At 45.4% G+C, this 26,251-nt stretch overlaps 13 protein-coding genes across 13 annotated transcripts; 6 read left to right on the plus strand and 7 right to left on the minus strand.

The window, feature by feature from the left end:
* Positions 1-46: 46 nt before the first annotated feature.
* N7469_004603 (uncharacterized protein) lies at positions 47-250 on the minus strand (the record flags this gene model as incomplete). The annotated part of the gene is made up of 1 exon (XM_056643523.1): positions 47-250. One exon carries the CDS (start codon positions 248-250, stop codon positions 47-49), a length of 204 nt encoding a protein of 67 aa, XP_056502935.1.
* Positions 251-2,601: 2,351 nt separating this feature from the next.
* N7469_004604 (uncharacterized protein) lies at positions 2,602-3,576 on the minus strand (the record flags this gene model as incomplete). Its single annotated transcript, XM_056643524.1, has 1 exon — positions 2,602-3,576. The coding sequence occupies one exon, from the start codon at positions 3,574-3,576 to the stop codon at positions 2,602-2,604; it is 975 nt and encodes a 324-aa protein (XP_056502936.1).
* A 492-nt stretch (positions 3,577-4,068) lies between these two features.
* Positions 4,069-4,663, plus strand: N7469_004605 (uncharacterized protein; the record flags this gene model as incomplete). Its single annotated transcript, XM_056643525.1, has 2 exons — positions 4,069-4,279; positions 4,329-4,663. The coding sequence occupies 2 exons, from the start codon at positions 4,069-4,071 to the stop codon at positions 4,661-4,663; spliced, it is 546 nt and encodes a 181-aa protein (XP_056502937.1).
* A 634-nt stretch (positions 4,664-5,297) lies between these two features.
* On the minus strand, positions 5,298-6,772 carry N7469_004606 (uncharacterized protein; the record flags this gene model as incomplete). Its single annotated transcript, XM_056643526.1, has 2 exons — positions 5,298-6,120; positions 6,180-6,772. The coding sequence occupies 2 exons, from the start codon at positions 6,770-6,772 to the stop codon at positions 5,298-5,300; spliced, it is 1,416 nt and encodes a 471-aa protein (XP_056502938.1).
* Positions 6,773-7,632: 860 nt separating this feature from the next.
* On the minus strand, positions 7,633-9,122 carry N7469_004607 (uncharacterized protein; the record flags this gene model as incomplete). Its single annotated transcript, XM_056643527.1, has 4 exons — positions 7,633-8,571; positions 8,631-8,711; positions 8,774-8,812; positions 8,964-9,122. 4 exons carry the CDS (start codon positions 9,120-9,122, stop codon positions 7,633-7,635), a joined length of 1,218 nt encoding a protein of 405 aa, XP_056502939.1.
* Positions 9,123-9,453: 331 nt separating this feature from the next.
* On the plus strand, positions 9,454-11,351 carry N7469_004608 (uncharacterized protein; the record flags this gene model as incomplete). Its single annotated transcript, XM_056643528.1, has 4 exons — positions 9,454-9,617; positions 9,677-9,758; positions 9,817-10,109; positions 10,163-11,351. 4 exons carry the CDS (start codon positions 9,454-9,456, stop codon positions 11,349-11,351), a joined length of 1,728 nt encoding a protein of 575 aa, XP_056502940.1.
* Positions 11,352-11,960: 609 nt separating this feature from the next.
* N7469_004609 (HpcH/HpaI aldolase family protein) lies at positions 11,961-12,915 on the minus strand (the record flags this gene model as incomplete). The annotated part of the gene is made up of 4 exons (XM_056643529.1): positions 11,961-12,208; positions 12,275-12,510; positions 12,563-12,659; positions 12,765-12,915. 4 exons carry the CDS (start codon positions 12,913-12,915, stop codon positions 11,961-11,963), a joined length of 732 nt encoding a protein of 243 aa, XP_056502941.1.
* Positions 12,916-15,000: 2,085 nt separating this feature from the next.
* On the plus strand, positions 15,001-16,505 carry N7469_004610 (fungal specific transcription factor domain-containing protein; the record flags this gene model as incomplete). Its single annotated transcript, XM_056643530.1, has 4 exons — positions 15,001-15,120; positions 15,178-15,448; positions 15,501-15,676; positions 15,729-16,505. 4 exons carry the CDS (start codon positions 15,001-15,003, stop codon positions 16,503-16,505), a joined length of 1,344 nt encoding a protein of 447 aa, XP_056502942.1.
* A 600-nt stretch (positions 16,506-17,105) lies between these two features.
* Positions 17,106-17,621, plus strand: N7469_004611 (Zn(II)2Cys6 transcription factor domain-containing protein; the record flags this gene model as incomplete). Its single annotated transcript, XM_056643531.1, has 2 exons — positions 17,106-17,113; positions 17,162-17,621. 2 exons carry the CDS (start codon positions 17,106-17,108, stop codon positions 17,619-17,621), a joined length of 468 nt encoding a protein of 155 aa, XP_056502943.1.
* A 1,439-nt stretch (positions 17,622-19,060) lies between these two features.
* Positions 19,061-19,567, plus strand: N7469_004612 (uncharacterized protein; the record flags this gene model as incomplete). The annotated part of the gene is made up of 1 exon (XM_056643532.1): positions 19,061-19,567. The coding sequence occupies one exon, from the start codon at positions 19,061-19,063 to the stop codon at positions 19,565-19,567; it is 507 nt and encodes a 168-aa protein (XP_056502944.1).
* Positions 19,568-19,923: 356 nt separating this feature from the next.
* On the minus strand, positions 19,924-21,943 carry N7469_004613 (flavin-containing monooxygenase; the record flags this gene model as incomplete). Its single annotated transcript, XM_056643533.1, has 3 exons — positions 19,924-21,072; positions 21,142-21,500; positions 21,553-21,943. The coding sequence occupies 3 exons, from the start codon at positions 21,941-21,943 to the stop codon at positions 19,924-19,926; spliced, it is 1,899 nt and encodes a 632-aa protein (XP_056502945.1).
* A 1,137-nt stretch (positions 21,944-23,080) lies between these two features.
* On the minus strand, positions 23,081-23,907 carry N7469_004614 (NAD(P)-binding protein; the record flags this gene model as incomplete). The annotated part of the gene is made up of 2 exons (XM_056643534.1): positions 23,081-23,635; positions 23,698-23,907. The coding sequence occupies 2 exons, from the start codon at positions 23,905-23,907 to the stop codon at positions 23,081-23,083; spliced, it is 765 nt and encodes a 254-aa protein (XP_056502946.1).
* A 347-nt stretch (positions 23,908-24,254) lies between these two features.
* Positions 24,255-26,108, plus strand: N7469_004615 (uncharacterized protein; the record flags this gene model as incomplete). The annotated part of the gene is made up of 2 exons (XM_056643535.1): positions 24,255-24,301; positions 24,368-26,108. 2 exons carry the CDS (start codon positions 24,255-24,257, stop codon positions 26,106-26,108), a joined length of 1,788 nt encoding a protein of 595 aa, XP_056502947.1.
* Between the last annotated feature and the right edge of the window lie 143 nt (positions 26,109-26,251).

The raw sequence follows: 26,251 nt of genomic DNA on the forward strand, positions 1-26,251 counted from the left end.
TTAGGTATATTGAACATGCTACGGTCCGCCACTCCCCCATAGGGCTTCAAGGGTCCCGTGACACTTGAGCGAGTGGTAAATCGAAAATCAGACCAGTCTTAGCTGGCTGAGCCTTTGCATGGTGGTGCCCAAGGGTTTTCCCGTTGCCTTCAAAAGCCGGCTTGTAAAGTTTTTGAGTCTTCCAATCTGCTTGTAATTGATCCTCTTGGAAATACTTTGGGGGCTCGGAAACCGTGCCTTCTAGTACCATGTGGATGATGCGATCTTTTGTTGCTTAATTACTTTGAAATTTTTTGTTCTACATAATACCAGATGATTAATCCAAAGTTTATGGAACTACTTAAAATTATGTTTATTCGCCTTACAGTATTATTGCTCTACAGTACAGCAACTTCACGCTGTGCCAATAGTAAGCAGACTTCCTACTATTTTTTGACAAAGAGATTAAAATAGCACAATTAAGTACTTCCATGACGTAGATCCTGTCTCTCCAAATTTTTTTTTGTCCGTTTGGTGAAACAGGGCCTATGTTGCGGAGGTCCGCTTTACTGGTCGCAGTGGTCCGTGCTAGTCGCGGTGGTCCGTTTTGCTGGTCGCAGTGGTCTGTTTTGCTAGTCGCAGTGGTCCGTTTTGCTGGTCGCAGTGGTCCGTTTTGCTGGTCGCAGTGGTCCATTTTGCTGGTCGCAGTGGTGCGATGATGTGCATGTTTCCCATTGCCATAGCGTTGCTGGTAGGATGGGTCGCCCAATGATTGTCTTCGACATTTTAGAATATTTTGTCGTCATTTGCGATGGCTACTTCACACCTCTAGTGACTAGTATGAGTAGTAACGTGGTCTCGCGATAGCTACTGGATTGACTCTGTAGCCTCCCACTGGCCTACTTCAGTGGTGCACCAGTTTGTTTAGTCCGCTTCCTGCAAGCCATATCATTGGCCCACGGTAGAAACCAAAGGCGATAAATAGGACCTACCTCCAGACACAATTACAAGGTATTCCGGCATGAATCCTCTACCATCCTTTAAGGAATCAAGTATGGAAAAAGCTTATCAAGCTTATCAGCGGAATAACTTCGAGCTGATGCCCACGGAAATTCTCTTCTGCGTTGTGAATTGTCTCCATACAAAGGACATCAAACAGTTCTCCCGTGTCAACAAGCGAGCGAGGGATGTCTGCTTGCCACTCCTGTTTCACACCGTCCGCATTGAATTCTCGAATGCGGGATTCGATATGTTGGATGGAATTCTTCGTTCCCACTTAAATCAGTACATACGTTCTTTCCAATACACCATCCCCCAATTGCTGAAACCTGGTAAGAACCCTTATGAAATCATCCCGCGGAGGAGGCTAAGCTTAAGCCAGTGATACGCAATTATGAGAGATTCAAAACGGATTTCCTGAAACCTGAAGATTATGTCGACACATGCGAAGGCTACGACTATGTTGGCGGTCATGAGGATTGGGAGGAACTGGAATATCTTGGAGGTGACCATCCTTCATACACTCGTGTTTACAAAACAATACGACGGAGATGCGCTGAGCAAAGAAGCATTGTAGACACGGGACGAGACTCGAAGTTGTTAAACCTCGCTTTCAAAGAGTTCTTCAACTTGAAAAAACTGGTACTGGTGTTTTGTGGGGTTCAAGGCGCGAGCTGGGAGATAGATTACCAAGAGATGTGCGACATGCTGGAGCAGGCTGCTTATGTACATCACGTCCAGGTGGTGCTTAATGCGTTACTCTTCGCGAAAAGCCACTGCTCACCTCTTCAGGAGATCCAGTTCACCTGCTTGCCACACTGTGACGATCCTTCGCCAGGAAGCCCAGAGTGGAACTCTTTGACGAGTCTTCTCACTGCGCTGGTGGGACATGCACCGGTCCTACGGCTTGTTGGAAGTGATTTAGTATTGACTTTGTTGTCTTGTACAAACCTGCGTCTGCGTGAGTTAGATTTGTGCTCGATTCATACGACACGGGCTTTGGTAAGGAGCTTTCTGCAAAACAACGTCAAGTCCCTGCGTTCTTTCAAATTTCATGATATCTCGGTAAAAGACTGGAACCGGAGAGTTTCTCCCTATGTATTACCGAGAGATGTCCATAGTGTGGCCCATATAACACCTAGAGATATCTGTGACATGATCGATCTGGAACACGAAAATGCATCGAATTTTGACAAATTTTCATGTTCGCGCTCATTTCGGGATGGATGGAAGTTGTCCTTTACCCACACGGGCACTTCGACTTTATCAAAGTCCGGAAAAAGAAAATGGAACGACTGTACATAACTCATTCTTTTCTCAGCTATACTTAACCTAAAGGTATTAGAAGCTAGTGGCCGGGCTAGACTGGCATCATGTGACTTGTGTGATAACGTAAATTAGAACTAAGATGGAAGGATGGTTAGGACTTTGATCATTGTTTTATTCTTGACGGGGTTTTCATGTCTATGAAGTGCTTGAGATCCTCCTGTCATATTAAGACTATACTGTAGTCGTCTGAAAGATGAATTTCATCACACAGGTGCCGAAGAAGACCATTAGAGAAGTTCACCAATCGACCTGTAAAAAACAAATCAGATTGTGATTTGCATCTACTAAGCCTATTCACCATGCCATGGCCCGTCTCTTTCCACATATGGCTTTTAGGACCCAGTGACTCTTGCGCGGAAAAGAGCGATAAGTCGACCCCATCAAGCCAAATTCAGCCCGCTGAGCCTTTGAATGGTGGTATCCTAAGATTTTCTCGTAGCCTTCAAAAGCCTGCTTATAAAGCTTTTGGGCCTTCCTATGCTTACCAAGTGCTTGATATATAGCCCCGAGATTATTGGCTGTATCCAAAGTAGAGATATCCTCAGGGCCAACTGTTTTCTCGCGTCCGCTCATAGTCTGCTTGTACATATGCTTTGCTTTTATCAGTTGACCCATGTCTTCATAGAGACATCCGAGGTTATTGAGAGTGTCAAGGACGACCATGTGGTCCGGACCAAAAGCTTTCAGTCCAGCTGTCAAAGCTTGTTGGTACGTAGCCTCGGCTTGCTCCAACGCACCCTGTCGGCGATGGATGACTCCAAGATTATTCATTGTCATTATGGTGGAAACGTGCTCAGTACCCAAAGATCTCACTTTTCCTGATAACACGAGACGATACAGCATTTCTGCATCATCCGTTTCACCCTGGTCGGCGTAGAATTTTCCGATGTTATGTGCCGTCATGAGCGTGGAACGGTGCTCAGGGCCGAAGACCTTCAGCTTGCTCTCCAGAGCTGAAAATAGTATCCTCTTAGTTTCATGGGGTTGATTTGCTGCGGAATATATGATTCCAAGATTATCCAAGGTTTCCAGCGAGGAGACAGCATACTCCCCCAAAGCGCTACGATAGCCCTGCAGTGCGTGCTGGTACAAGACCTCGGCCTCCTCCAACTTCCCTTGGTCAGCATACCTGTTGCCAAGTTCGATTATACTATCAATGGTGGCGACGTGGTTTGGTCCGGACCTCAGCTTGGATCGGTTTTGACAAAGAAGCTCAAAGATGCTAATGGCCGGGCCATCTTGGGTTGAACATTGGAGGGTTGAGTTCATAGTTCCGATGCTGAAATAAGATATAGCAACAAGACAGCACAGTTTTGATGATTGTCTTCGTCCCTGAGGTGAATAGATGAAAAGATTGTTCAAAGATTTGGGTTATAGACGTCGAGAATGAAAGCAAGCCTTCTTTAAGTCCACTCACGGTATCTCCTGCTTTATTGTTTTATTGGGGCTGGAAAAATAGGGGAAATTGCAGACAGACAGGGAGGGGATCAGCTGCGTCGCTAAAATTTGTTGCTCGGAAAGAAGAAAAACGGCCATGGCTGGATTGGAGTCAATAGCTACCAAGCTAACAGTGACCAAAAAGCATGTCGCAGCCCGTTAATTTAACTTCACGTTGTCGCTCGTATGTGGGTCTGCGACACGGAAATGCTCTCGCAGCTAGAGCGCATATTTGCATAACCATATATTTCCTTATAAAACCCCCTGAATTTCTCTCTTCCTCTCACCACACTACTTTTCTTCCTCGAGATAATATCCAAGAAAATGCACTTTTCGATCGCCGCTTTAATTGTCGGGTTTTTTACCTGCAAGTCCTTGGGTGGAACTCTTCAGGTTATCGACGATAACCGCGAATGCAAAATATACTCTAATGAAAACCATGGGTGCACCGGCTACTCTGCGCCATTTGCAAAACTCGACGGAGACGATTGCTCAAGTATATTCAATGTCAAGCTAATTATTGCAAGAAATCCTAGTTAACTTTGTTCTAGATTTGAGCTTTGTTTACAAAAATTCCCGTATAGGGCTCTCTTTCGTTGATGTCGGAGCCTGTGGCCAGTTGAACGGCAAAAGTACTGCTTGGATTGAGGTCGGCCGAACTGGGGAAGTCACTTTCTCCAACCAGAACGGTGATAAAGCTAAATGCCAGCTTGACAATGGGCTCAAAACTGGTAGTCTGTGTACCGCGGTGGACACCGACACTTTGACCAGCGCAAGCACAACAACCCAAACTGAGAGCAACTCCTCGACTTCGACTACTTCGTCGACCCCAACAACCTCAAGTTCCTCCTCCTCCTCCTCCTCCTCCTCCACCACCAACACCACTGAATCTGCTGCGTCTACCTGTGCTTGTAACTGATCTTGCTGGAAATACTCGGAGGGCTCGAAAGCCGAGCCTTCTAGTACGAGAGGATGATGCGATCTTTTGTTGCTTTATTACTATGAACTTTTTTGCTCTTGTATTTACATGAAATCCTGCACCAATATCATTTGCAAATTCATTGACTCTATATCGCGAACGTCCCTCCATACTTTATTCATTTTTCGGATAACTAAGCACGGAAGACTAACTACGCAATGAAGCTTTGTCAGACCTCTAAATGTTGTACCGTATGATTGAACTAAAAATTATGGAACTACTAAATGTGTCTATTCGCTCTACAGTATTGCTCTACAGCACTTCACCCCGTGCCAATAGTAAGCACACTTCCTAATGTCTTTCCACAAAGAGATTACAATAATACAACTAAGTATTTCCAAGACGTAAATCCTGTCTCTCCAAATTGCTGATCGTTCGTTGAAACGGCGCCTCTGTTGCAAAGGTCCCTTTCTCTAATTGCAATGGTACGTTTTGCTTATCGCAGTGCTCCATATTCCTAATCGCAGTGGTCCATTTTGCTAGTCGCAGTGGTCCATTTTGCTAGTTGCAGTGGTCTGTTTTGCTGGTCGCAAGTGGTCCGTGCTGGTCGCAGTTTAACGCTATGAGTCCCCTTCTATTTCAGTCCGATCCGTCGCAAGACCTCGCCACGCAAGGCTTTTGCCATATTCTGAGTTCTCTCGATTGCATCTGTGTTCTCAACCGCTCGGCGATATAGATTCTGTACTAGCTCAGTAGTACTACCCCATGATAAACATTTGAAAGCCTTCGGTGCAGATCTGCGAGTCTTCTCATCAGAAGACGACAAGTCATCGCTTCGCAGACGAAGAAGCTCACAACTCAAATCATCAGCCATCCCCATGAGTTGACCATACTCAACATAGATAGTTGGTTGTTTCTCTTTGATTCTCTGAGAGTGCAATGAATATGCTTTTTGAATGGTTGTCGCATTGTGAGACGCGACGAATAGCTGCATGTCTGGGAATGCACCATGATTTCCTGCAATAGGAAACTCCTTCTTCATGAGAGCTTCAACGATCTCGTTATAGTTCGCATCCGTCTCTTGCTTCGAATCGTGAATTTTCTCCCGGGGTTCATTAGCAATATATGCGCCACGAACGAGTTTGATGCCAAGCTTCCAGTCGCCGCCCTGGGCTTCCTTGAGGTGATTCACGACATTCTGCCGTGCTGATTTGAGGTATGCCTGGATTGTATTGTATACGAGTGCATTGCCGTCACGATTATGTCGCTTCATCAGATCAATCACCCACTTATCCAATGTTGGTTGCAGGTGTGTCTGCTCCGCATCGATCCAAATCCTAGTACCCCGTTGTCGAGCCTCATTGCATACCTCATCCAACGCTTCTTCAATTGGCTTGGGTGGGAGTGGCAGGTTGGACAGACAAGCATCCACAGCAACACGACCAGCTCCTGTATATCTGAAATTCCGAAGTCGTCAGTAACAAGAAAGGGAGTCTAATCGAAGTTCACTACTCACTTGATAGCTAGGAAATCACCAGCGCTCAGCATTCTCAGAGTTCTGAGAGTACCTTGCTTCCAAAGCTCAATATCACACAGTTCTGCCTCCGTGGGACTATCTACTGGCTGGGGCGTCCGGCCATAAGTTTCTAACACAATTTCTCTGGCATATCCCAATATGACACCCGTGAAGCCTTGATTCTTGATGGTTTGGATAGTTTTCCCGACTTCCTTTTCATTTTCGCCCGCCGCAAATTGGCTATAGAATGTTGGGCGAAGCAGCATCTTGATAATTGGATTCTTTGCAGGACTGAGGAATCGAGCATTATGGCTTGCAATGAGTTTCATGGCCAGCATCGCAGGCTTGAGTAGAGCTGTCGACATGATAGTTGTGAATAGCAGCGATCGAAAGAGAGCAGCATTGGGCATGGCAGCTAGAGGCGGCTGCTTTTTGGTGGGAAGGCGCTGATCGAAAGAAGCTATTTTTGCCTCTGCTGTCGAAGAAACTCTTTTGTCCAATGCCGAGACATTTCTCATCTGCGATGTTCGCAGCATCGTCGTCGATATGCCTGGTCGACCATTAGGCCATCGCCGCATCGAACCCAGTCGCATTGTCCTCATTATCTCTTTGTGTTTTTTCTTTCTCCTTCCTTTTCTTCTTTGCGGCTGATGAATTCAATTTCAGAAAGTAATATGATAATGTGAATGCCGTGCAATAACTCACACAGCAATCGTAGTACTCTAATATCCCTCCAGACTCGGTGAATCTGCACAACGGGCAGAATACAGTTATCCATTCATCATGGGTTCGGACATATCGCCGAGCATTTCCTAGCAATCGAACCAAGAAATCTCCTCATCTACATGAAATTCACAGTCAAAATTCAGCAATAGCTCTTCACCGAGCGGGTACTTACTCGGCAGGGTTGTCCGAGGTATCTAAAGCAATGAAGTTTCCCCGCAGCTATTCTGTGGATATCCGAGTTCAGTTCTCCAATCCTGCATCACGCAATGGAACGACTGGAAAACAGTCAACAAATGAGACTTGTGTTTCTGGGTTTGTTGTTGATCTTTCCTGGAGCCGCTCCGCGCCATGGAAGACAGATGCATGAGCTAGGCCTACATCAAGATTGGCTTGAAACTTACTCTTGACGGAACATGGAGAGAAATGACGGATGATCATGCTCAATAATGACGAAGGAAGAACTTCTCTACTTATCTAGAAAAAAGGGAGGAAATCATAGTAAGAAATGTGCCTTCTACAAGAATGCATACTACGCAGTATCTCGAAGTCTTCCAAAGATTGTCTCTTCGTTCGTTGGTAGGCATACCATTACACTTGCTTCCTTGCATGCTATTATAGCTAATTAAGAATGGCTTATGGAGTTTGTTCCGATAACATTTATTTTAATCATGCTCTTCGCATGTTGATAAGATTGGAAGTCTGGCACATTATATTGACTGCTTGTTGGCTAATCCTGTGTCTCCCTAATCACACTATCTATTGCATCGGCAACTCTAGCCATATTTCCCTCGTTAAGCCCGGCGACATTTATACGACCAGTCCAGGGAAGATAAATGTGTCGCTCAATTAGCAAATCAACCTGGGTCTGAGAAATACCAGTCAAGGAAAATAGCCCTTTATCTTCCATAAGGAACTTCCAATCTCCAGGAGTCTTCCTCACAACTGACAGCTCATAATATAGCCTTTCGCGGTTTTTGTTCAATCTCTTCGCTACTTCAGCGAGCTCCTTCCTTTGTTCGGTTAAAGATGTATCTTCTAGAATGGTCATTGCCAGTCTAGCTCCGTACGCAGAAGCAGATGAGAATTCCCAGCGAATTAGGGCTCTCAATGTATCCTGGACTCTTTCTGCAATACTGTTATCATGGCAAAGAACATGTAGCACACCCACTCTTTCAGAGTATAGTCCCATGTTCTTTGAAAAGGACTGACAAACCAGCATATCTATGCTCTGTTCAGCGAAATGCCTCAAGCCCCAAATATCGCTCACGCCACCATCAGAAGTTATGCTGCCAAGTCCTTGATACGCCACATCAAAGAAGGCAAGATGCTTTTTCTTGTTGAAAGCAAGCGCCAGATCCTGCCATTCTTCGATCTTCAGATCAGAGCCGCTTGGATTTTGACAACAGCCTTGAAGAACGAATATAGATTGCTCCGGGGCCGATTCGACGGCTCTCAAGATGCTGCCAATATCAACGCCACGTTTCTTGGTATGAAGGTGGTTGTAGGTTTCTTGTGGAATACCTGCATGGGCGAAGATTGGGGGATGGTTCGGCCAGCCCGGAGTTCCAATATAGACGCGAGTCTCTTCATTGGCGAAATGCTTCTGCAGAAATACAGCACCGATTCGATTGGCACCGGTTCCACCTATGGCTTGAACGGCGGCGATCTAAAGGAGTAGCTGGGTTAGCCGTAGCATTTGGTTATTTTTGCGGCATATCTGCTCACTCTTTGTAGATCTGTAGCACCGCCGAACATGAGTTGTGCTGCTAGTTTCAGGAAGGACGGGATACCGGTAGTTGGATTATACTGTCTCCTCTCGTTATTACATTGCTTGAAGACTATCTAGTAGAATACAGAGAACTTCGTACATCGTGACCCAAGTCCTTCTTCGTCAGAAGTTCTTTCGCCTGAAACAATTGACAATTGACGTCAGCGACAATCCCATTAGGATTTTGTGATAACTTGAAATTCTGATTTGATGACACAAACTTGGTGAAGATGGAATAACCATGATTGCTCGGGGATTGAACATGCGAGACGTTAGAGGGTAATACATACCTTCTTGATCGCGGAGAACTCATAATACTGCCCCTCCTCATTCCGATATACGCCTACACCAAGATCGACCTTATCTGGATGAGTGTCTGCATCGGCCTTATTCTTCAAGATGTTCATGAAGTCTACAGGAGGCTTCACAATACGTCTGTACAAGGCCATGACGACGTCGGTGACTTGATTCCTTTGGAACGCCAATGCAAGCGCGAGTGGAGCAGAAATAAAGCAACATAAATAAAATATGAAGTCATCAAAACAATTCGGACTAACGTTGGGAGTATCCGAACACTCGGGGTGCATACCCGAGGCACCTTTTGGTCGAAATAGGCAATGGTTGGTTCCCCGAGCATTTTAACTCGGTGATCACCTCCATTGCGGCACTTGATATACAAATTCATCCATACTAGAGATACATAAGGGCAGATTTCCCAGTCTCTGTGGCATTTAGTATCTCCAAGATCAGCATATAGAAATTCTGCTTTTTGCGTTCATGATGTTGTCTGCTGTCAAGACTCCTCGTCAGGCTCACCTGTGGTCTTTGTACCGCGTGAACCCTAGAGTTCAACGGGCATCTTTATCTCTGTACAAAGCACCACGATTTTGGAATGAGCCAGAGGTATTTCTCAAGCCCGCAGCCCCAGTTCCGTTCTTTAAGGGGTATGACCCATGCTTGTTGACAAAATGCTAAATAGGTGACAGCAACAATACGCTAAAAGCTCGCCCGAACGAGCCAAGTTGACGGAATCGATCTTAAAATTGAAAAAAGAACTTCCTGCTACCATTCGTTTGCCACAAAATGTAAGTACTCAAAATTCCAAACAGGAGATACAAAAATCTCATTCTTTGAAATATCTAGCCTGGCGACTCTACCATCGAGCAACGAAACCCTTCGGCCCACAAACAGGTCATTGCGAACTGGCAGCCGGCGACTGAGCAAGATGTCGAAAAAGCGATCGAGGTCGCCTTGAATGCGAGGGAATCTTGGCAAGAGCGAACACTAGAGGACAGGGCTGCCATCTTCCTCAGAGCTGCAGAGCTGGTTTCAACGAAGTACCGATATGAGCTGATTGCCGCCACAATGCTCGGCCAGGGAAAGAATATTTGGCAAGGTGAAATCGATGCTGGGGCGGAAATCTGTGACTTGTTAAGGTGAGACTGCTTGCAGTCATAGAATAATCGGACCGATTGTTAACTTCTTCCAGGTGGTATGTACAATGCGCATTCGAGTTGCACGCCCAGCAACCGCATCACAGTCGCCTTGGTACATGGAACCGACAAGAGTACCGACCCCTGGAGGGATTTGTTTACTCGATATTCCCATTCAATTTCACAGCATTGGGAACGAATCTTGCTTTCGGCCCTGCCCTTATGGGAAACACTGTCATCTGGAAACCGTCTAACTCCGCCCTCCACGCTAGCTGGCTGCTTTACAAGGTCATGATCGAGGCCGGAATGCCCCCTGATGTCGTTCAATGGGTTCCTGGTGACCCAGAGATGGTAACAAGGGTTTGCCTTGACCACAAAGATCTCGCGGGTATCAGTTTCACCGGCTCGACTCAAGTTTTCAAGGGACTCCTTGCTAAAGTTGGAGAAAACACGGGCAAGAATGTGTACCGCCAGTATCCCCGTATGGTTGGTGAGACTGGCGGAAAGAATTTCCATCTAATTCACAAGAGTGCAAATATCGACAATGCTGTCAACCAAACGATTCGAGGCGCCTTCGAGTACCAGGGACAGAAATGCTCAGCCACTTCTCGCGTGTATGTTCCACAATCAGTTTGGCCAGAATTCAAGAAGAAGATTGTGGAGCGAACAGCCAAGCTGAAAATTGGAAATCCCGAGAAATATGACAATTTTGTCAACTCGGTAATCCACGAGACGTCGTTCGATAAGTTGAACTCTGTCATTCAGAAGGCCAAGTCTGACCCTGGAGTCGAGCTTCTTGTTGGTGGCAAGGCGTCCAAGGAAGATGGTTACTACGTTCATCCTACAATTTACCAAGTCACCGACCCCAAGCACGAGCTTATGGTTCACGAGTTGTTTGGTCCTATTGCTGCTATCTACGTATACCCGGACAATGAGTGGGAACGCGTCATCAAGGATGTTGACTCTACCTCAGAATATGGTCTGACTGGTAGTGTTTTTGCTCAGGATCAGTCGGCTTTAGCGTATGCCGAAAAGCATCTTCGCAATGCCGCTGGTAACTTCTACATCAATGTCAAGGCTACTGGTGCTGTTATCGGACATCAGCCATTTGGTGGTACTCGTGGAAGCGGCACAAATGACAAAGTTGGGTCGATGAACGTTGTCAGTCGATTCGCCAGTGTCCGCACTATCAGTGAGAACTTTGGTTTCCTTGACGAGGTCGAGTATCCAAGCAATGAGGTCTAATATAGCAGTATCTACCTTAGTTACTGCCATTGACTGTCCTCGTGCTCCCATATCTCTTTTTTCTAGACCGCACTTCGTTTCAATAATTCAAAGTGATGATTCCTGTATACTTTAGGATCGTACTAGAAAGAACTATCTTATGACAAGCATATAATGACTTTTACTTTGATTAAACCCGTAAAGCCGTTCCAGAGCGAAGAAATTGGGCCTTAAATGAAGGTACAATGCTTGGCAAAGTCCATTTACAATAGCCTTTACTTTACTGTCTCTGAAAGTAGTATTTTAACTGATCGTAAAGTTACCAGGGGACCTCTATCCTCTATCTACGACATCTGTCTCCTTGCACTAGCCCTAAGTGGATTTTCACTCAATAACCGCACCATCACGCCTTTTTATGACTCTATTTCCACTGCTTCTTTAAAAAAGGAAATAAGATGATTCAGGGTGATTCTGTCAGATCAAATTTGATCCCTTCTCATACTATAGCAAAGACCATAATATGTGCCTTTATCCATGCCTGTAAGTCAAATATTGAATATCGATTGGACTAGCCTCAATTTTCCATGCTACACAAGGGAAGAGAAGTCAGACATAAGGAACGCCCAAACTTCACGAGCGAGCAGTCTTCAGCTCAGCTTTATACCAGTTTTGGATCGCTCGAACGTCATAGCTCAACGCAATAGTGTCAAAGACTTCCAGGTGATCCTTAGCTGCATTTCCATCATTTGACAGCCGACTAACCCACTTTCCGTGTTTCCTAGCTGCTGCCACAATTTTATCAATTGCCTGAACAAATTCCGGCTCGTCGCCCTTTGCGGGCACATATCCAAGAAGTGAAAGGGCGAGATCATTTGGTCCTATGAATATCATGTCTATGAACTTGTTAGTGTATTCTTCCAAGGCTCCTTGGGTCACCAACATACCAACACCAGGGACGGCACAGATTGAATCAACATTCTCAAGACCTTCCTTCGTTTCTATCTGTAAACACGTAATGATGGTCCCATTCGCTGTCTTCATGTACGTTGGGATATCAGTTCCATGAGCAATTCCAGGAAAGGGTGAGCCCTGTCCTCGAAAACCCTGCGGGGGAAATTTTGAATGAGAAACAACGGAGCGCGCTTCTTCAGCTGTGTTGATCTGTGGTACAACAATACCGCTAACGATTTTGTTAGTTATTGTTCATCAATCGGGAATTTAGGACCGCTTACTGGGCACCTGCATCTAGCGCTCTCTTGATCAAGTCTCGATACGTCATCCTTATACGAACAATCGGTGACACATTCTGAGCTGCGATCGCAGAGGTCGCTGTATGTATGGAATCGTCGCTAATATGACCATGCTCACAGTCTACAATGATTGCCTGTGTCGTAGTTAATATCATTTCGGTGTTGCACTGTGTTCCAAACTTACGTCCACCCCTGACATTGCAACAACCTGAGCAGTGCGGAAAGTAAGGTAGCCCCATGAAAGTCATTATAGGCTTTTCCTCCCTCTGAAGCATGTTAAGTAGACAGAGTCGGGGATTGTTAACCTTGGTTATGATAGCTGTTGGATACGACATTTCGAGAGGAATGATTCTGGTTCTCAGCGAGCCAGTAGAACGTGCTTCGATAGCAAAACTGATGAAGCTGGAATTCTACATAATTATTTGAGTGACAGCAATAAGAGATATTCTGGTCATCTCACAGTACGACTTCGGACAGGAACACCGAGGAGCCCTAAGATATCGGAGAATTGGCCACCGAGGTATTGGGATCCATGGACCGTGCACTGCAGTATCAGAATTGAATAGAAACGCATCGACCTCCTGATCTTCCTGTCCTCGTAGAATCCTGGAGCCTGACATTCATAATTTCGACGTCATCTTCCTAAGATTAATTCGTCGGACGATGACAGGCAAAATATTAGCAACATGCCTCCGTTCATTGCCGGTCGATGTGACTGGAATATATATCCGTGAGCCAGGAAAACCCTTTTCTTAGTATTTATATCTCCGCAGAGATATAGATACTATCTATATGTTCTCTAGAAGGGACATAGAAAAATCCAGGTCTTTTCGCGAAGACATTAAAATGTGTATCTGCAGATCGCTTTGGCTGTGGTTCTTATCTTGCCAGAAGCGGTGGTGTCTACGTGGTAAATTCATGCGCACCAAAATGATCACGATGTAGGAAAAGGTCAAAATGTTTGTTAGAACTACTCTACAAAAGGTATGCTCTCTATCAGTTTCTACTGCATTTTAGACCTTTCCAGATTCCATCTTATGGAATTCGAAGTTAATGGCATTTGGCCATGTTTCGTCGAAGTTTATCGGTGGTAGAAAATCGACGCGGGGCGCGTTTACCCCTACAAGGGATGAGGAATGATAGAACTGGGCCGTTTTCAGGACTATCTTTCCAGGTGAAAGTAAATTGAATATCTTCGAGCGAGATTCCATCGCTAGCGCTGCCCTGATAGCAAATGTTCAGCCAAGAACTGCAACTGATAATGATGAAGCATCAATATCGGATGGCCCATCCGAGCCGACCCCCCCCCCCGCATTGGCGATGATTATAACATCATTTTCTCAGTAAATCAGGGAATACTTTGAATTTTGCAATTATGTCGGATGAACAAAGATGCCAGAAACGGTTTACGAACGCGTGAGTTTTTCTAAATGACAGGAAGTACTTCCATAATCTAAAACTGTGAAGATGCCAGCAATGTCGCTCGCGAAAAGTGAAGTGCTCGGGGAAACGCCCCTGCAGCAGCTGCCAAAGACGCCAGGAGAGGTGTATCTATACTGAGGATCAGCGGGTCTCGGTTTCAAGGAGGTAGTTGCTTCTTAGGGAAAACATTATTTTCGGTCCATCTAACCAGCTTACAGGGAATTCACCGAGTTGAAACGTAAATTATCCCGAATCGAACAAGAGAATGATAAAAGCCACGGGAGGACTGGAGAAAGACTTAGATATGAGGGTACGTTTTGTCGATCTATGAAATCAACGCGAATACATCGGATGTGAATATTGATTTGACTCCTGACAGAAAATGGATCACCTTCTTGCCCTTCATCCCCGATCCCCAAAGAAGCGAAACGAGACAAAAGCGAGCATTTAGACTACAATCTGCTTGCAATTCCCTCATCATTCGTGAAGCGTGAGGGTCAACGGCAACATGCTTGGTGTATGTATACCTATAGGTATTACCCGCGGCTTGGAGCATCTCAGCTAAGAGTTTAGTCTACCAGGGCCCAACATCCAGTTGGTCATTCACGCATCGAATTTTACAATCAATGGCACAAGTGATTTGCCCAACCACTGCCGTAGACCTTCCAATAATTACCGACGGGAATGCATATCAGGCCCAATGGACGAAAGCAAAATCCGATACCGTGATCGACACTAGTGGACTGCCATCTGAAGACCATGCGATGTATCTCTTGAGCACGGTGAACTTTCATATAGGGCATGTTTTATATTTATACGACAGTGGCGAGTTTATGAAAGGTCTTCAACACTTTTATGAAGATATTGAACGAAACGTAGAGTCGTCCAAGCTATGGTATACTCAATACCTGGTAATAATGGCATTCGGAGAGAGTTTTTTACTTCCTCCAACAAAGACGAGACAAAATCCGGTGTGCTCCATTTATTTCACGAGGGCAATGTCAATTCTTCCAGATTCGACGGAAATGTGGAACGACCCAATCTTATCTATTGAGGTTCTCGCATTGGTTGCTTTATACCTTTACTCGTTGGACATGAGAGACTCCAGTTGCTGTTATGTATGTGTCAAATTTATAGGTGAAACAGTTGACCATCGCGTTAATTTACGAGTACAGATAGGTCAAGCAATGCGCATGGCGCTAATTGAGGGCTTACACCACCCATTGCCCGTCGAACTAGAACCAAAACTGGCTGATAGATGGACTAGCATATGGTGGTCGGTATACATTTTGGATAACAAGTTCTCTGCATCTGTGGGAGTTCCAAGCTCAGTTAGAGATGAAACTGTGACAGCTCCTCTTTGGGATCCGATGCGATGCGATAAAGAGAAAATTGGAATCAGTCTACATGTTAAAGTCACACAGACCATCTCTCGCGTTCTGAGTTGTATGAGAATTTTCCTCAACTTGATGCTACGAGTCTACTGACAAATATCCAGCTGTCTACAGTGTCGAGACCAGCATCCCGAATTCATATCTTCGCAAGGCTCAGGCTGCTCTGTCACGGCTAGCAGATCTATCAAGAGAATGGGAAGAGGTTTTCGAGAAGAGATTTCACAGTTCTGCGGATGCTGCTTCTGAAATTACGCCACGTCTCAATCTATCATATCATTTAGTAACTATACCCCTGGATCATTGAAATGGTTTAATCTCTAACGCGTTACAAGTGTGTCATAATTATAGTCCGACCACTCATTCTATCTCTAATGGTCAATCGATTGGAGAACTTCGCCCAGGGATCCTGCCCTCAGAAGGTCAGCTCGTCAGTATGGGCTTTGATCGAAGCTTGTGTTGACTCTGCCAACAAATCATTGAAGATTTTATCCGTGATGCATGATAAGAATGTTCTACGTGGGTCAAGACGATTATGCTGGTACGATGCATTACTAATTGATGGTATCCTAGAAAACTTCATTCCATTTGATCTGGAAAATATCTTCGCATCTTTATTCACGGTCAAAGCAATTTCAGCAATTTTCCCACAAAAGCCTCTTGATATCAATTTGATCAACTCGGGAAGGGACATTTTGGAAGATCTTATCTTGAGAGGGAATCGAACAGCACAATTTCGAAAAGCAGAGATTGAGATCTTAGAAAGCTTGATTGCGCTGATTCCAACAATTTCTGGGCTCCACCAGCCGTTGGAGCCATTTCAAACCAATAGGCTCCTCTTTGATGCTGGTGCCGAGAACTTGCCTCCGAATCCTATTCTAGACCCGGCAGTGGAAGATTGCACGAATCGAGCCTTCGAAAAAACGGATGCATTGCTGGATAACTTTGGCCAATGCGCAGATGAAGGATTCGGCATTTTTGATGCTTCGGACGGAGTTGGACTATTGTCAAATCAAGTTCTTTCTGTCATAAATCAGCTCACTGAAGATGATCTCCGGATACAGGAAGATGCCAATTGTCAGGATGGGACCTGGTTATGGGATGCATCTTGAACTAGCCAAGAATTGTTGAAAAGACGAGTCTTCAACCTGGGGTTCTATATTTTTGATTGTTTCGTTAAGCGTCCGGAGTGAATGTTCTGTATGCTGTCGTTCTTTTTGGCAGGCTCATCTGCCTGAGCAACGAACATCAGAGTACCGGCAAATCACATGCAAATGCCGACATACATTCCAGTTCAAATCTCGTAAGTCTTCAAAAACAAGTCGACCACCTCGATCTTATAGATGAGTTCGTATATGGCCACGTGACTGCCGAAAGAACGTCGGAGGCCAAGGCCGACATTTCGGGTTCATTCGGTTTAGGGTTATCAAATTGCGGAGATAGCAAGATAGAACTAGAGTGCGGGGTAGCAAGATACTTCTCTCTGGAATGTAATCGATTCCATTCTTCCCCCTCATCCCTAAGACTGTTTGCAAGGAACAACTCCCGACAAGGACGTCGTGCCCTATATGGCAAAGGCATCGAGAAATACAGCCCATCAAAGGGTGGTAAATGCGTAAGTGCCAATCGAATCTCTGCAACCCAAGTAGGTGCTCGGTGTGAATCTCCGAGCCTCGCTGGAAGATTGCTCTGACCGCCACTCCCCAGCCAATATGTTCGAGTATGGCCAGATATGTACATGCAGCTAATTAAACTGGTTTCTGATCAGATGTGTTCGGTGTCGTCAGCATAAAATCAAATGCTCGGGCGACTCGCCTTGCACGAATTGCCAGAATCGCAAGGCAAGCTGTGCATTTGCAGGAGAGGAGGCTAAAATCCAAATTACGAAGCGCCGGCTCTCTGAATTAAAACGACGCAAGTGCGAGTTAGAGAAAGAAAATCTTGCTCTACAGGAACAACTGTCAGGGAAACAGACTACCCCTAATACACTAAATGAAGATGTTGCTGGGCTTCATGATGGTTTGGACCGCGGGCACCCCACCCTCACTTTCTCGCCGCCCGATTCTGGCTGTGATGATAGGCGAAATGGGATGGATAACACAGAGATTAAGAACTCATTGTCTACTGGACCACCGGCATTTATTCGAGATATTGCTGGGGACCCTCGTACGTATTGTCCCCATCTCAAGTATGCATCCAGATACTCACCCTTGCCCAAGACTATCTAGGACATACATCCAATTGGTCCTTGACCATGCGACTGCTCCAGCTCACCCATCAAACTCTATATAACTGCCCATATCCTAGTGGTGCCCATCACATCGACTCCATGACTTATGACTTCGGGTGGAATGGTCTAAGGCATGAGGTCATTCCAGATATCCGCGGATTACCTTCCTTGGATCATGCCTTATTCCTCATCAAGGCGACTGAGTTTCACACGGGACAAATGTTTCACTTGTTTGACGAAAAGACTTTCATGCCACAATTATATTGGTTCTATGAAGACCCAGCGAATAGAATTGGGGATTCGGGCCTTTGGTTTATTCATTTTCTGGTCCTGGTCGCACTGGGAAAGGCCCTAAGCGGGTCAAAAAACATCGGGAATGTACCACCGGGGGCTGATCTGTTTGCGAAAGCCTTCATGATGCTTCCAGACTACTGCTTTTTATGGAAAGAGCCATATACCGCGAGTGAGATACTTTGCTCGATTGCTTTGTATCTGCAAAGTATAGATTGGCGAACTTCTGCTCATAATATGGTAATTCCCGTTTCCCATCGAAAATTTGTCACTCGATCAATTTCTGATATGATTTTGCAGATTAGCCAGTCACAACGCATACTTCTAGTCCATGGTTTCCACACAAGCATCGATCCCGATTTATTCAAATCTGCAGAGGGATCTAGGCGTCAGAATATTTGGTGGACAGTCTTCATCCTAGAGCGCCGTATGTCCGTTCTCATGGGTGTTCCTTTAGGGATAAGAGACCAAGATATCTTCACTCCACTGCCAAACTTTCCAGAATCGCCCTTTCAAACCAAAGCCGCCATAATCCACGTGAAGTTAACTAAAGTGTTTGGTCAAGTCGTCGATAGTGAGTGCATCGATCTTTTTTCACCTGCGAGATTCTTTACTTACATCGGGCTAGCAATTTATCACGGAAGCCACGTTTTAGGATCTAGCTTCGTTACGGTAGCACAGAAAGTTCTCCACGATGTCGCAAATGTTGCATCGGATCTTCGAACTTTCTTACCTGTACCTGAACGCGATTCAATGAACGGCATATCCAGGCTCACTGGCTATATGAATCTTCTTTATCATGAGGTAATATTCTCCACTAATAGTGATATTAATATGCTTATTGTGTTTGCGGCAGTGTATAATTCTAGCAATCCGCCCTTTTCTATTCAATCTCGTCGAAAGACATGTACATGTCGAATCGACTAATGCTCCTATTCCAGTACCAGTCAAAATTTTAATTGAAATTTGCATCGAATCGGCGAGAAAGACAGCCTACATATTGGATTCTTTAATGAACCAGTGCTTGTTGGGTGTGTGGATAACAAATCATTCAGTACGATTTCCAGGCTCACTGACACCAATATCTCAGATTGCTTTTTGCCCTTTCACCTTGAAAGTACCATCTCCGCTGGTCTCGTCATCACGATGGCTGAACTTATCAATCCCTCATCAACAGAATCATACGCACAAACTATGCATATATTCTTCCAAATCCTCGACAAAATGGTGCATGAAGGAAATCTTGTTGCAGTTGACCAAAAGAACGAGCTTGTCGAGCTTCAGGATAATTGTGCATCGTTACAATCTTTAATCCACATGGGCGGTCCTTGTGATACCACAGAAGAGGGTGAAAGGCCTCTGTTTCGCACTGAAAATCTAAATGGAGTACTAAAGCCAGTCACCAATACCCAGTTGCCTGGTATAGATGTGGGCAAAGAGCCTGGAACTAGTCCCTTCTCAGCGAGCTTGGGGCAAGAGGAATTTACGATGAACTCGACTTACGACATGTCACCGAATCAACTTATGACCGTGGCGGATATGCTGAATACTGAGGATCTGCTTGACTGGGTCACACTTCCTAATGACGCTGCCTCGTCGATGTCGGAAGGGGGTACTCATCGGGTTTACAGCAAACCTGGGTTCAGTATCTGAGAAATGAATTGAGATGAGCCTCCGGTAGTTTTTATAGCTCGTGTATTTTAGATTAAGCATATAGACCGGCTTTATGGATTGTCAGTCTTTTAGATAGTCACTGCGTGTTTAGCTCGAAAGGATTAAATCCACTGAATCATGAATGCTAAACTTGATCTCATTGTATTGGTAATCGCACTTATGAGATCTGGCAGCTAAATCTTCACTAAGTTCATCGGGCTCAAAATGGCAAATCTATTATCAGAAATCCTAAACGACGCTCTCGAAGATGGTCCAGATTGAAATTTCAATTGATTGATCGTAACGATTCGTATAACCCAGAGGGCACTAGCAAGCCTGTTGTCCATGAAAGCTCTTTACAAACGAATATCATCTAAAAACTCAGTAGAGTTTCGATAAGATGTGACAGCATCTTCATCCATCTTCCGTGCCTTTTCGTCAAGAATCCACCCATTCCCGAACCAACCAAATTCATTTCCATCAAATGGCCGTGTCTCGAAGTCCTCCCATCTGACTTTACTCAAGGCCTTCAATGAATGGAGACTGCTACCAGGCCAAAGAGCAGTTACTCGACCTCGTTTCCTTTCTTCAGCCGACGCGGTTGGAGGCGATGACTTGTACCAGCTGGCACAGACTTCGCTATAAACAGTCCGATCAAAATATCGCTCTGCAAAGTCGGTAAAGTTATCGACTGGGGTCTGTCTTGCCTCAACATATCCAATATTGTCGTGAGCCATTCTATCCAGGATATCTGCGACGTACGAATGAATATGTTCCATCATGATGAGAAGATTCCCTGCTCCTTGGAAGGAGTTCGGACCCAAGGATTGGAAGAAGTTGGGGAATCCGTCAGTGCATAGTCCAAGGTACGTCCTTGGTCGATCAGCATATTTATGCCTGAGATTGACTCCGTTTCGACCGATTATTGGGAGCCCACCCCCGGGATTGGTTTCGAAACCAGTTGCACACACGATGGCGTCAACCTTTCGATGCGTACCGTCAGCAGTGAAGATGCCGGTTTCATCAATCTGCGTGATTGGAGTGGGAATGACGTTGACTTTGGGCGAGGTCAATGATTCAAGATAACCTGGTCCCGGGGTTAGGCGCTTGCAAAGTGGAGGAAAGTCAGGAAGCAGATGTTGCAGAAGCTCCGGCTTATTCTTGAGACGGCGCTTCATATCCGCTTTGTACTGTTTGCGAGCGTCTCTCTGGAGGGCACTCCCCTTTTGAGATTTGGCGTACAATGTCTGCATCTCGATCTCGAGCTCTTTTCGGTAATTGGTATAGCTTGCTGGATCTTCGCGCCATTTCTGTCGCTCTTCCTCGGTATACGGGAAGTTTCCACCTTGTCCATTCGTTTTGGAAGCAAGTCGTTCTCCTCCGTGTTGATTGGAGATCCAAGTTCTGCCGCGAACGTAATGGTCCATAGCCTTTACTTTATCCACAAGAGCAGGAACAATTTGAATTCCGCTGCTTCCAGCCCCGATCACAGCAATCTCCTTGTCCTAAATGATAAAATCAATGAGTTAGCCGACTGTCAAGATTTGGTTATCAGTCTTGATAGAAATATGTACCTGACTATCCCAGCTTTCATCCCAGCACGCGCTGTGAAGCAATCGACCCTTGAAGCTTTGGAGTCCCGGAATTGAAGGCCACTTCCACTCATTGAGAAGTCCAGTTCCTGTCATGAGAACATCCGCGCTATCTTCGAAAACATCCTCGGTTTCCAAATCCTGGATCTGAACAAACCATTTACCTACGGTGTCGTTCCACCGAGCCCCAACACACCGTTTTGAAAACTTGATATGTTTCCTCACATCGTACTTCTTTGCCACACGTTGCCAATATTCCAGAATCTCTGGAGCACCAGAGAAGAATTTGCTCCATCCCGTCCATGATTCAAAGCTGAGCTGGTAGCAATGGGACGGCACATCTAGTCAAAGTCAGTAAGCAGGCTACCAGAATGGTTTTTTTTTGGCACTCACCACATGCGCAACCTGGGTACTTATTTTCGTACCAAGTTCCACCCAACTCTGGGTTCTTCTCATACATGACTAGATCCAGTGATGGGACAGCCTGTCTGAACTTGATGGCCGCCAGAATTCCGGATATACCCGCGCCGATGTAAATGACTTTGAGAGGACGAGGCTGATTGATCGCCCGCTCTGAAATGAAGGGACTCAAGTATTTGTGAATATCTGAATCCGTCGCATTCTTTTTCATCGGATAAGAGGCTTCTGGAAAACTTCCATCCTCTTCAATTGGCGGGCTAGCAAGCTCTTGAATATTGATCATTGTATGGCCGTCTTTCTTGTCGTTGGATAACGCCGCGAAAGGGGTCAAAGGAGAGAGAAATGGATTTCCTGTAGAAGTCATATCGGAGATATGTAGCATAACAAATATCTTGATTCAAATTTCTATCTAAGAGACCTTACATTCATATACTTGCGATGTTGGATATCCATCACGATGCTTTCAATATATCGGACCCCCTATCCGATGCTGGTATACTAACTATACCCCACAATCTTCTGGCATTTGTGGGGTACTGCCGCACGGGACCTCGAACTCGGATCCAAGCCTAGCTTATCTATTTCGCCACTATGGTCGGATGGTATCCGATTTTTGAAGGATCTTGAGAGCGGACTAAATCACCTGGCCGTTCCATGTTTGCACCGATCTGAAAGTAGAACTATAGTACAGACTATCTGTATCGCTCCGAGAAAGTAGATAGCATGTAGCGCCTATCTTGAACCTTGGAAAATTGTTGGTTGAATCACGGTAATACCTAATACAATGTACCTAGCTCGCTTGCACGAGATACAATTTTGGATCGTAGGATTGTGATATTAGTAATATATGGATTCTAGACGATACTTTGGGGCAAATATTTGTCACAGACGGCAAATTCCTGCAGTATGAATCTTCTTACGAGTGCGCCCTAGTGGTCATTGCAAGTACCTAATGAGCCTACATATTGGCAGATTAAGCAACGAATCCCTGTCTTGAAAACATATCAGCATTTCTTTCCCGTTTTCACTCAACAGAGCTTCACGCGAGACTATCATTTATGTAGAAACTTGAAATTTCCCCCTATGTCGATCATTCCATAAGATTCGTTATCATCTTTGATAGTGAGCGGGTGATTTTTTATATACCAAATCTTATTAGCTCTATCTCCTCTTCATACAAGATCCATTTGTATGTTTCCTCTCTTGTACTCCTTGTAGGTATCATGAGTATCAGTGACCAGCTATTACTTGTTGTCATTCCTAATGCCTAAAATTGACCTCTTAAGCTCCAAGATCGCAGAGAACAGTGTTTGAAGTCAATTACGCATATTTCTTGAACTAAGCATAAGTATTGATCAGGATCATGATCCTGGGATAACGGTACTTTTCACGGACTTTTTATGAAAATCATTTACGGTGGAACTAGTCACGAAAAAATGTCTATTCTAGATATGATTTCTCAAAGAGATTGATTCAGCAAGCTAATAGTGCAGAATGGATTTTATACACAGCGAGCACCATCAACCAAAACTTCAATGCCACTGATAATAGAGCTTGCTGGCTCGGCAAGGAACAAAGCAACATTAGCGACATCGGAGGGCTCAACAAGTCGACCGATGGGGATAGCCTCGCATTTGGCCTTAATGATATCAGCAGGAACAGGACCATCTCCAATTCCAGCGAACTTATTAAGCAGAGGTGTGTTTCCTGATGTTGGGCAGATAGTATTGAAGCGAAGCTGATCCCTGGCGAATTCCAAAGCCATCGACTTGGTAGCAGAAGAGACACCAGCCTTGGTAGCGTTATACCATGTCTGGGTGGCGCCTGGGCGGATAGCGTTCTCGCTAGAAATAACCACGGTGGATCCGGGGCCATTCTTCTTCATCTCAGGGATGAGAATCTTTGAAGCCAGATAGATGCTTCTAACGTTGACATTGAAGAGACGGTCAAACTCCTCCACGGTCACTTCGATACCAGACTTGTTGGGGTATGACCATCCAGCGTTGTGAACGACAATTGAGGGTGCCTTTCCGAACTTGGCAACAGAGGCCCGAAGCTAAAAGTTGACACGGGTCATTAGTATCTTTCCAAGTATGCGAGTAAAGGTTAGAAGCATACCGCTTTAACCCAGCTCTCCTCCTCGGCAACATTGGCTTGAATCTGGTACGCTTGGTATTCGGGATAACCATCAACAGGACCATCGGCGGCCTGAAGGTCCATACCTAGGACATAGGCACCTTCGCGGATAAATGTCTCAAGAATGCCACGCCCAAAGCCCTGAGTCGAGCCTGAGATAAGGGCAATCTTTCCTTCAAGACGTCCAGGCATTGTGATAGGTGAGAGTAGAGGAGATGAAGAAATTGATATCGCTGATCTTCGTAGTATGCAATGAGCCTATCATCTTGAAACCTGTCTTCTTAGTACTACTTATAATCACTCTTTCGGATATGATAATTTATATCTCGGATAGTAGGGATCCTATCCGATTTCTCGATTGCCTGCCGTCCAACGTCATGTGCGGTCCGAGATAAGAACATGCGGGGAGATCGGAGCAGCCTTCCGGGTGGCGTTGATAGTATTCATGCGTACACTAGTGTACTATCTTCCCCGGTCTTTCCCCAGAAACATCGATTCTGTCTCTCACCTCGGGCCGTACCATCACGCGAGAAGGATCAATGGCACCATCAACTTCGACTCCAACTGACTTGCGCCGAGCGCCAGTGTAAGTCCATCCTCATCGCCTTTCTACAAACGGCTAGGTTAGACCGCTACTAACCAATGTTGTTAGGGCGTGTCTGCAATGCCGGAAGGCCAAAGTCCGATGTTTAGTGTCGACTCAGCTTGATCGATGCGATCGATGTAGAACGAATGACGCTGAGTGTGTCTTTACTCGGCCCAAAAGGGCCAGAGCTAGGGTGCAGCCTTATCCCTTGCAACGTCAAGAATGTGATAAGCGAAATGGTCATAATTACCGTCAAACTGGTATCTCGGAGGATATTGCTGTTGGCGATCATGCTGTTTTACAACAGTCTGGCTCAGACGGCCCATCACCTATACAACCACCCTTTCCATCGACTGGCCTGACTACAAATTTCGAAGACACAAGACAGTCTTTTTCGAAGGATGACCAGTCAGTTATTACCAATGCAACACGCGCGAGGATCGTAAAAGTGCTAGCGAATATCAAGAGTCAACGGGGTTCCCCATTTAGTTTCGTGACCTCGGGAGATAGTCCATCGTTCAGCACTAATGGAGATACCAACTTTGACCCTCCGAATCAAGCGCAATGGCAAAATCAATCGGTGCATTCACAAGCACCGCCTTCATCTCTCAAGCTATCGCGTCTTCTTCGGCCGCTGACCAATTGTCCTCCCCCGGGAAGCACTGATTCTTTGAATGAAGATGACTGGCGGCCCACAGGCTCCATAAAAATGCCGAGCTATATATCTTCCATGGCTCTTGGTCAAGCAATGACCGATCCCATAGATGGCGGAGTTATAACTCCACGAACTTCTAATGCTCTATTCGAATTTTTCATGGTCCAAATGAATGCCAAATGGGAATACATTTTGGATCCCTTAACAGATACACACGATACCATCCGCAAACGCAACGCATTGCTTTTCGCATCAATCTTATTCTGCTCTTCCAAATTTGCGAGTTTTAATGAAGATAGAAATGAGTTACTGTCTTCTCCTGACCTATATCTTCAGAGCAGACTATGCTGTCTGGCACGCAACTTGGTCATCAAAACACTTGCGGAAGGAGACAGATCCATAGAAACCATGCAGGCGCTCTATTTACTTGTTTGCTGGAAGGATGCGGATGATGATATCTCGTACCTTCATAGTGGATATGCTTTTCGTCTTCTCCATGATCTAGACTTAGGGCATGGTGTTTGTGATGGCCGTCAGATGGCCAGACGAAAGAGAATGTGGCTTGCTCTATTTCGGCAAGATCGACAACAAAGTCTTTTCTTTATGCGGAGGTCTTCGCTTGGCCATGCAGATGATGATTTCAGCTCTCTTGGCAGCATATACTCCTCGCTTCAAACGCCATACTCGTTGCCATTAGACTTTGTGGGCTGCTGCAGTGGCCATATACGCTCTATACAATCCAGGATACGTCTTATGGTTCAAAAATCTTCTGTATCGATGCTGCCTTGCCTAATTGAGCAGATGGATATAGATTTGAAATCATGGCGATCGGAATGGAGCAGCAATCTCGAGGGGGAAGGGAGAGCAAGAGCAGAAAATCAATCTTCAATTCTTCCTGAGTTGTTGTATCCCGATAGACAGCACCTGGAGATCCTCATTGCAGTATGGGAGAACAGTGTCAGACTTAACATTTCTTCTGCCATCCTTCGCCACGCTCTAATAGCCACTGTTACGTCTTCGACGAACTCTGCTGATCAACAAGCTCATGCCCCTGTGAATATTGATTTGTCGACCATACAAGAAGTGCTGTCCCCGGCCTACCAGGTCTGCTCAGCAGCGTGGAGAGCGCTTTCGAAACATTGCGTCATTTGATGATGTTTCCAGTGAGCGACCTCCGGCGAGCTCCAGATGCGATCCTTTTACTTGCTCCAAATGCAGCACTCTTTTTATGCTTACTTCTCTGTCTGCCCGGGGAGGGCATTCTTGGTCCAGCCTTTCAGAGAACGGCAGTCAGT

This window comes from Penicillium citrinum, assembly GCF_028827155.1.
Source record: "Penicillium citrinum strain IBT 23319 chromosome Unknown utg000003l:1.0-4596430.0:1.0-4598250.0, whole genome shotgun sequence".
Taxonomy (NCBI): domain Eukaryota; kingdom Fungi; phylum Ascomycota; class Eurotiomycetes; order Eurotiales; family Aspergillaceae; genus Penicillium; species Penicillium citrinum.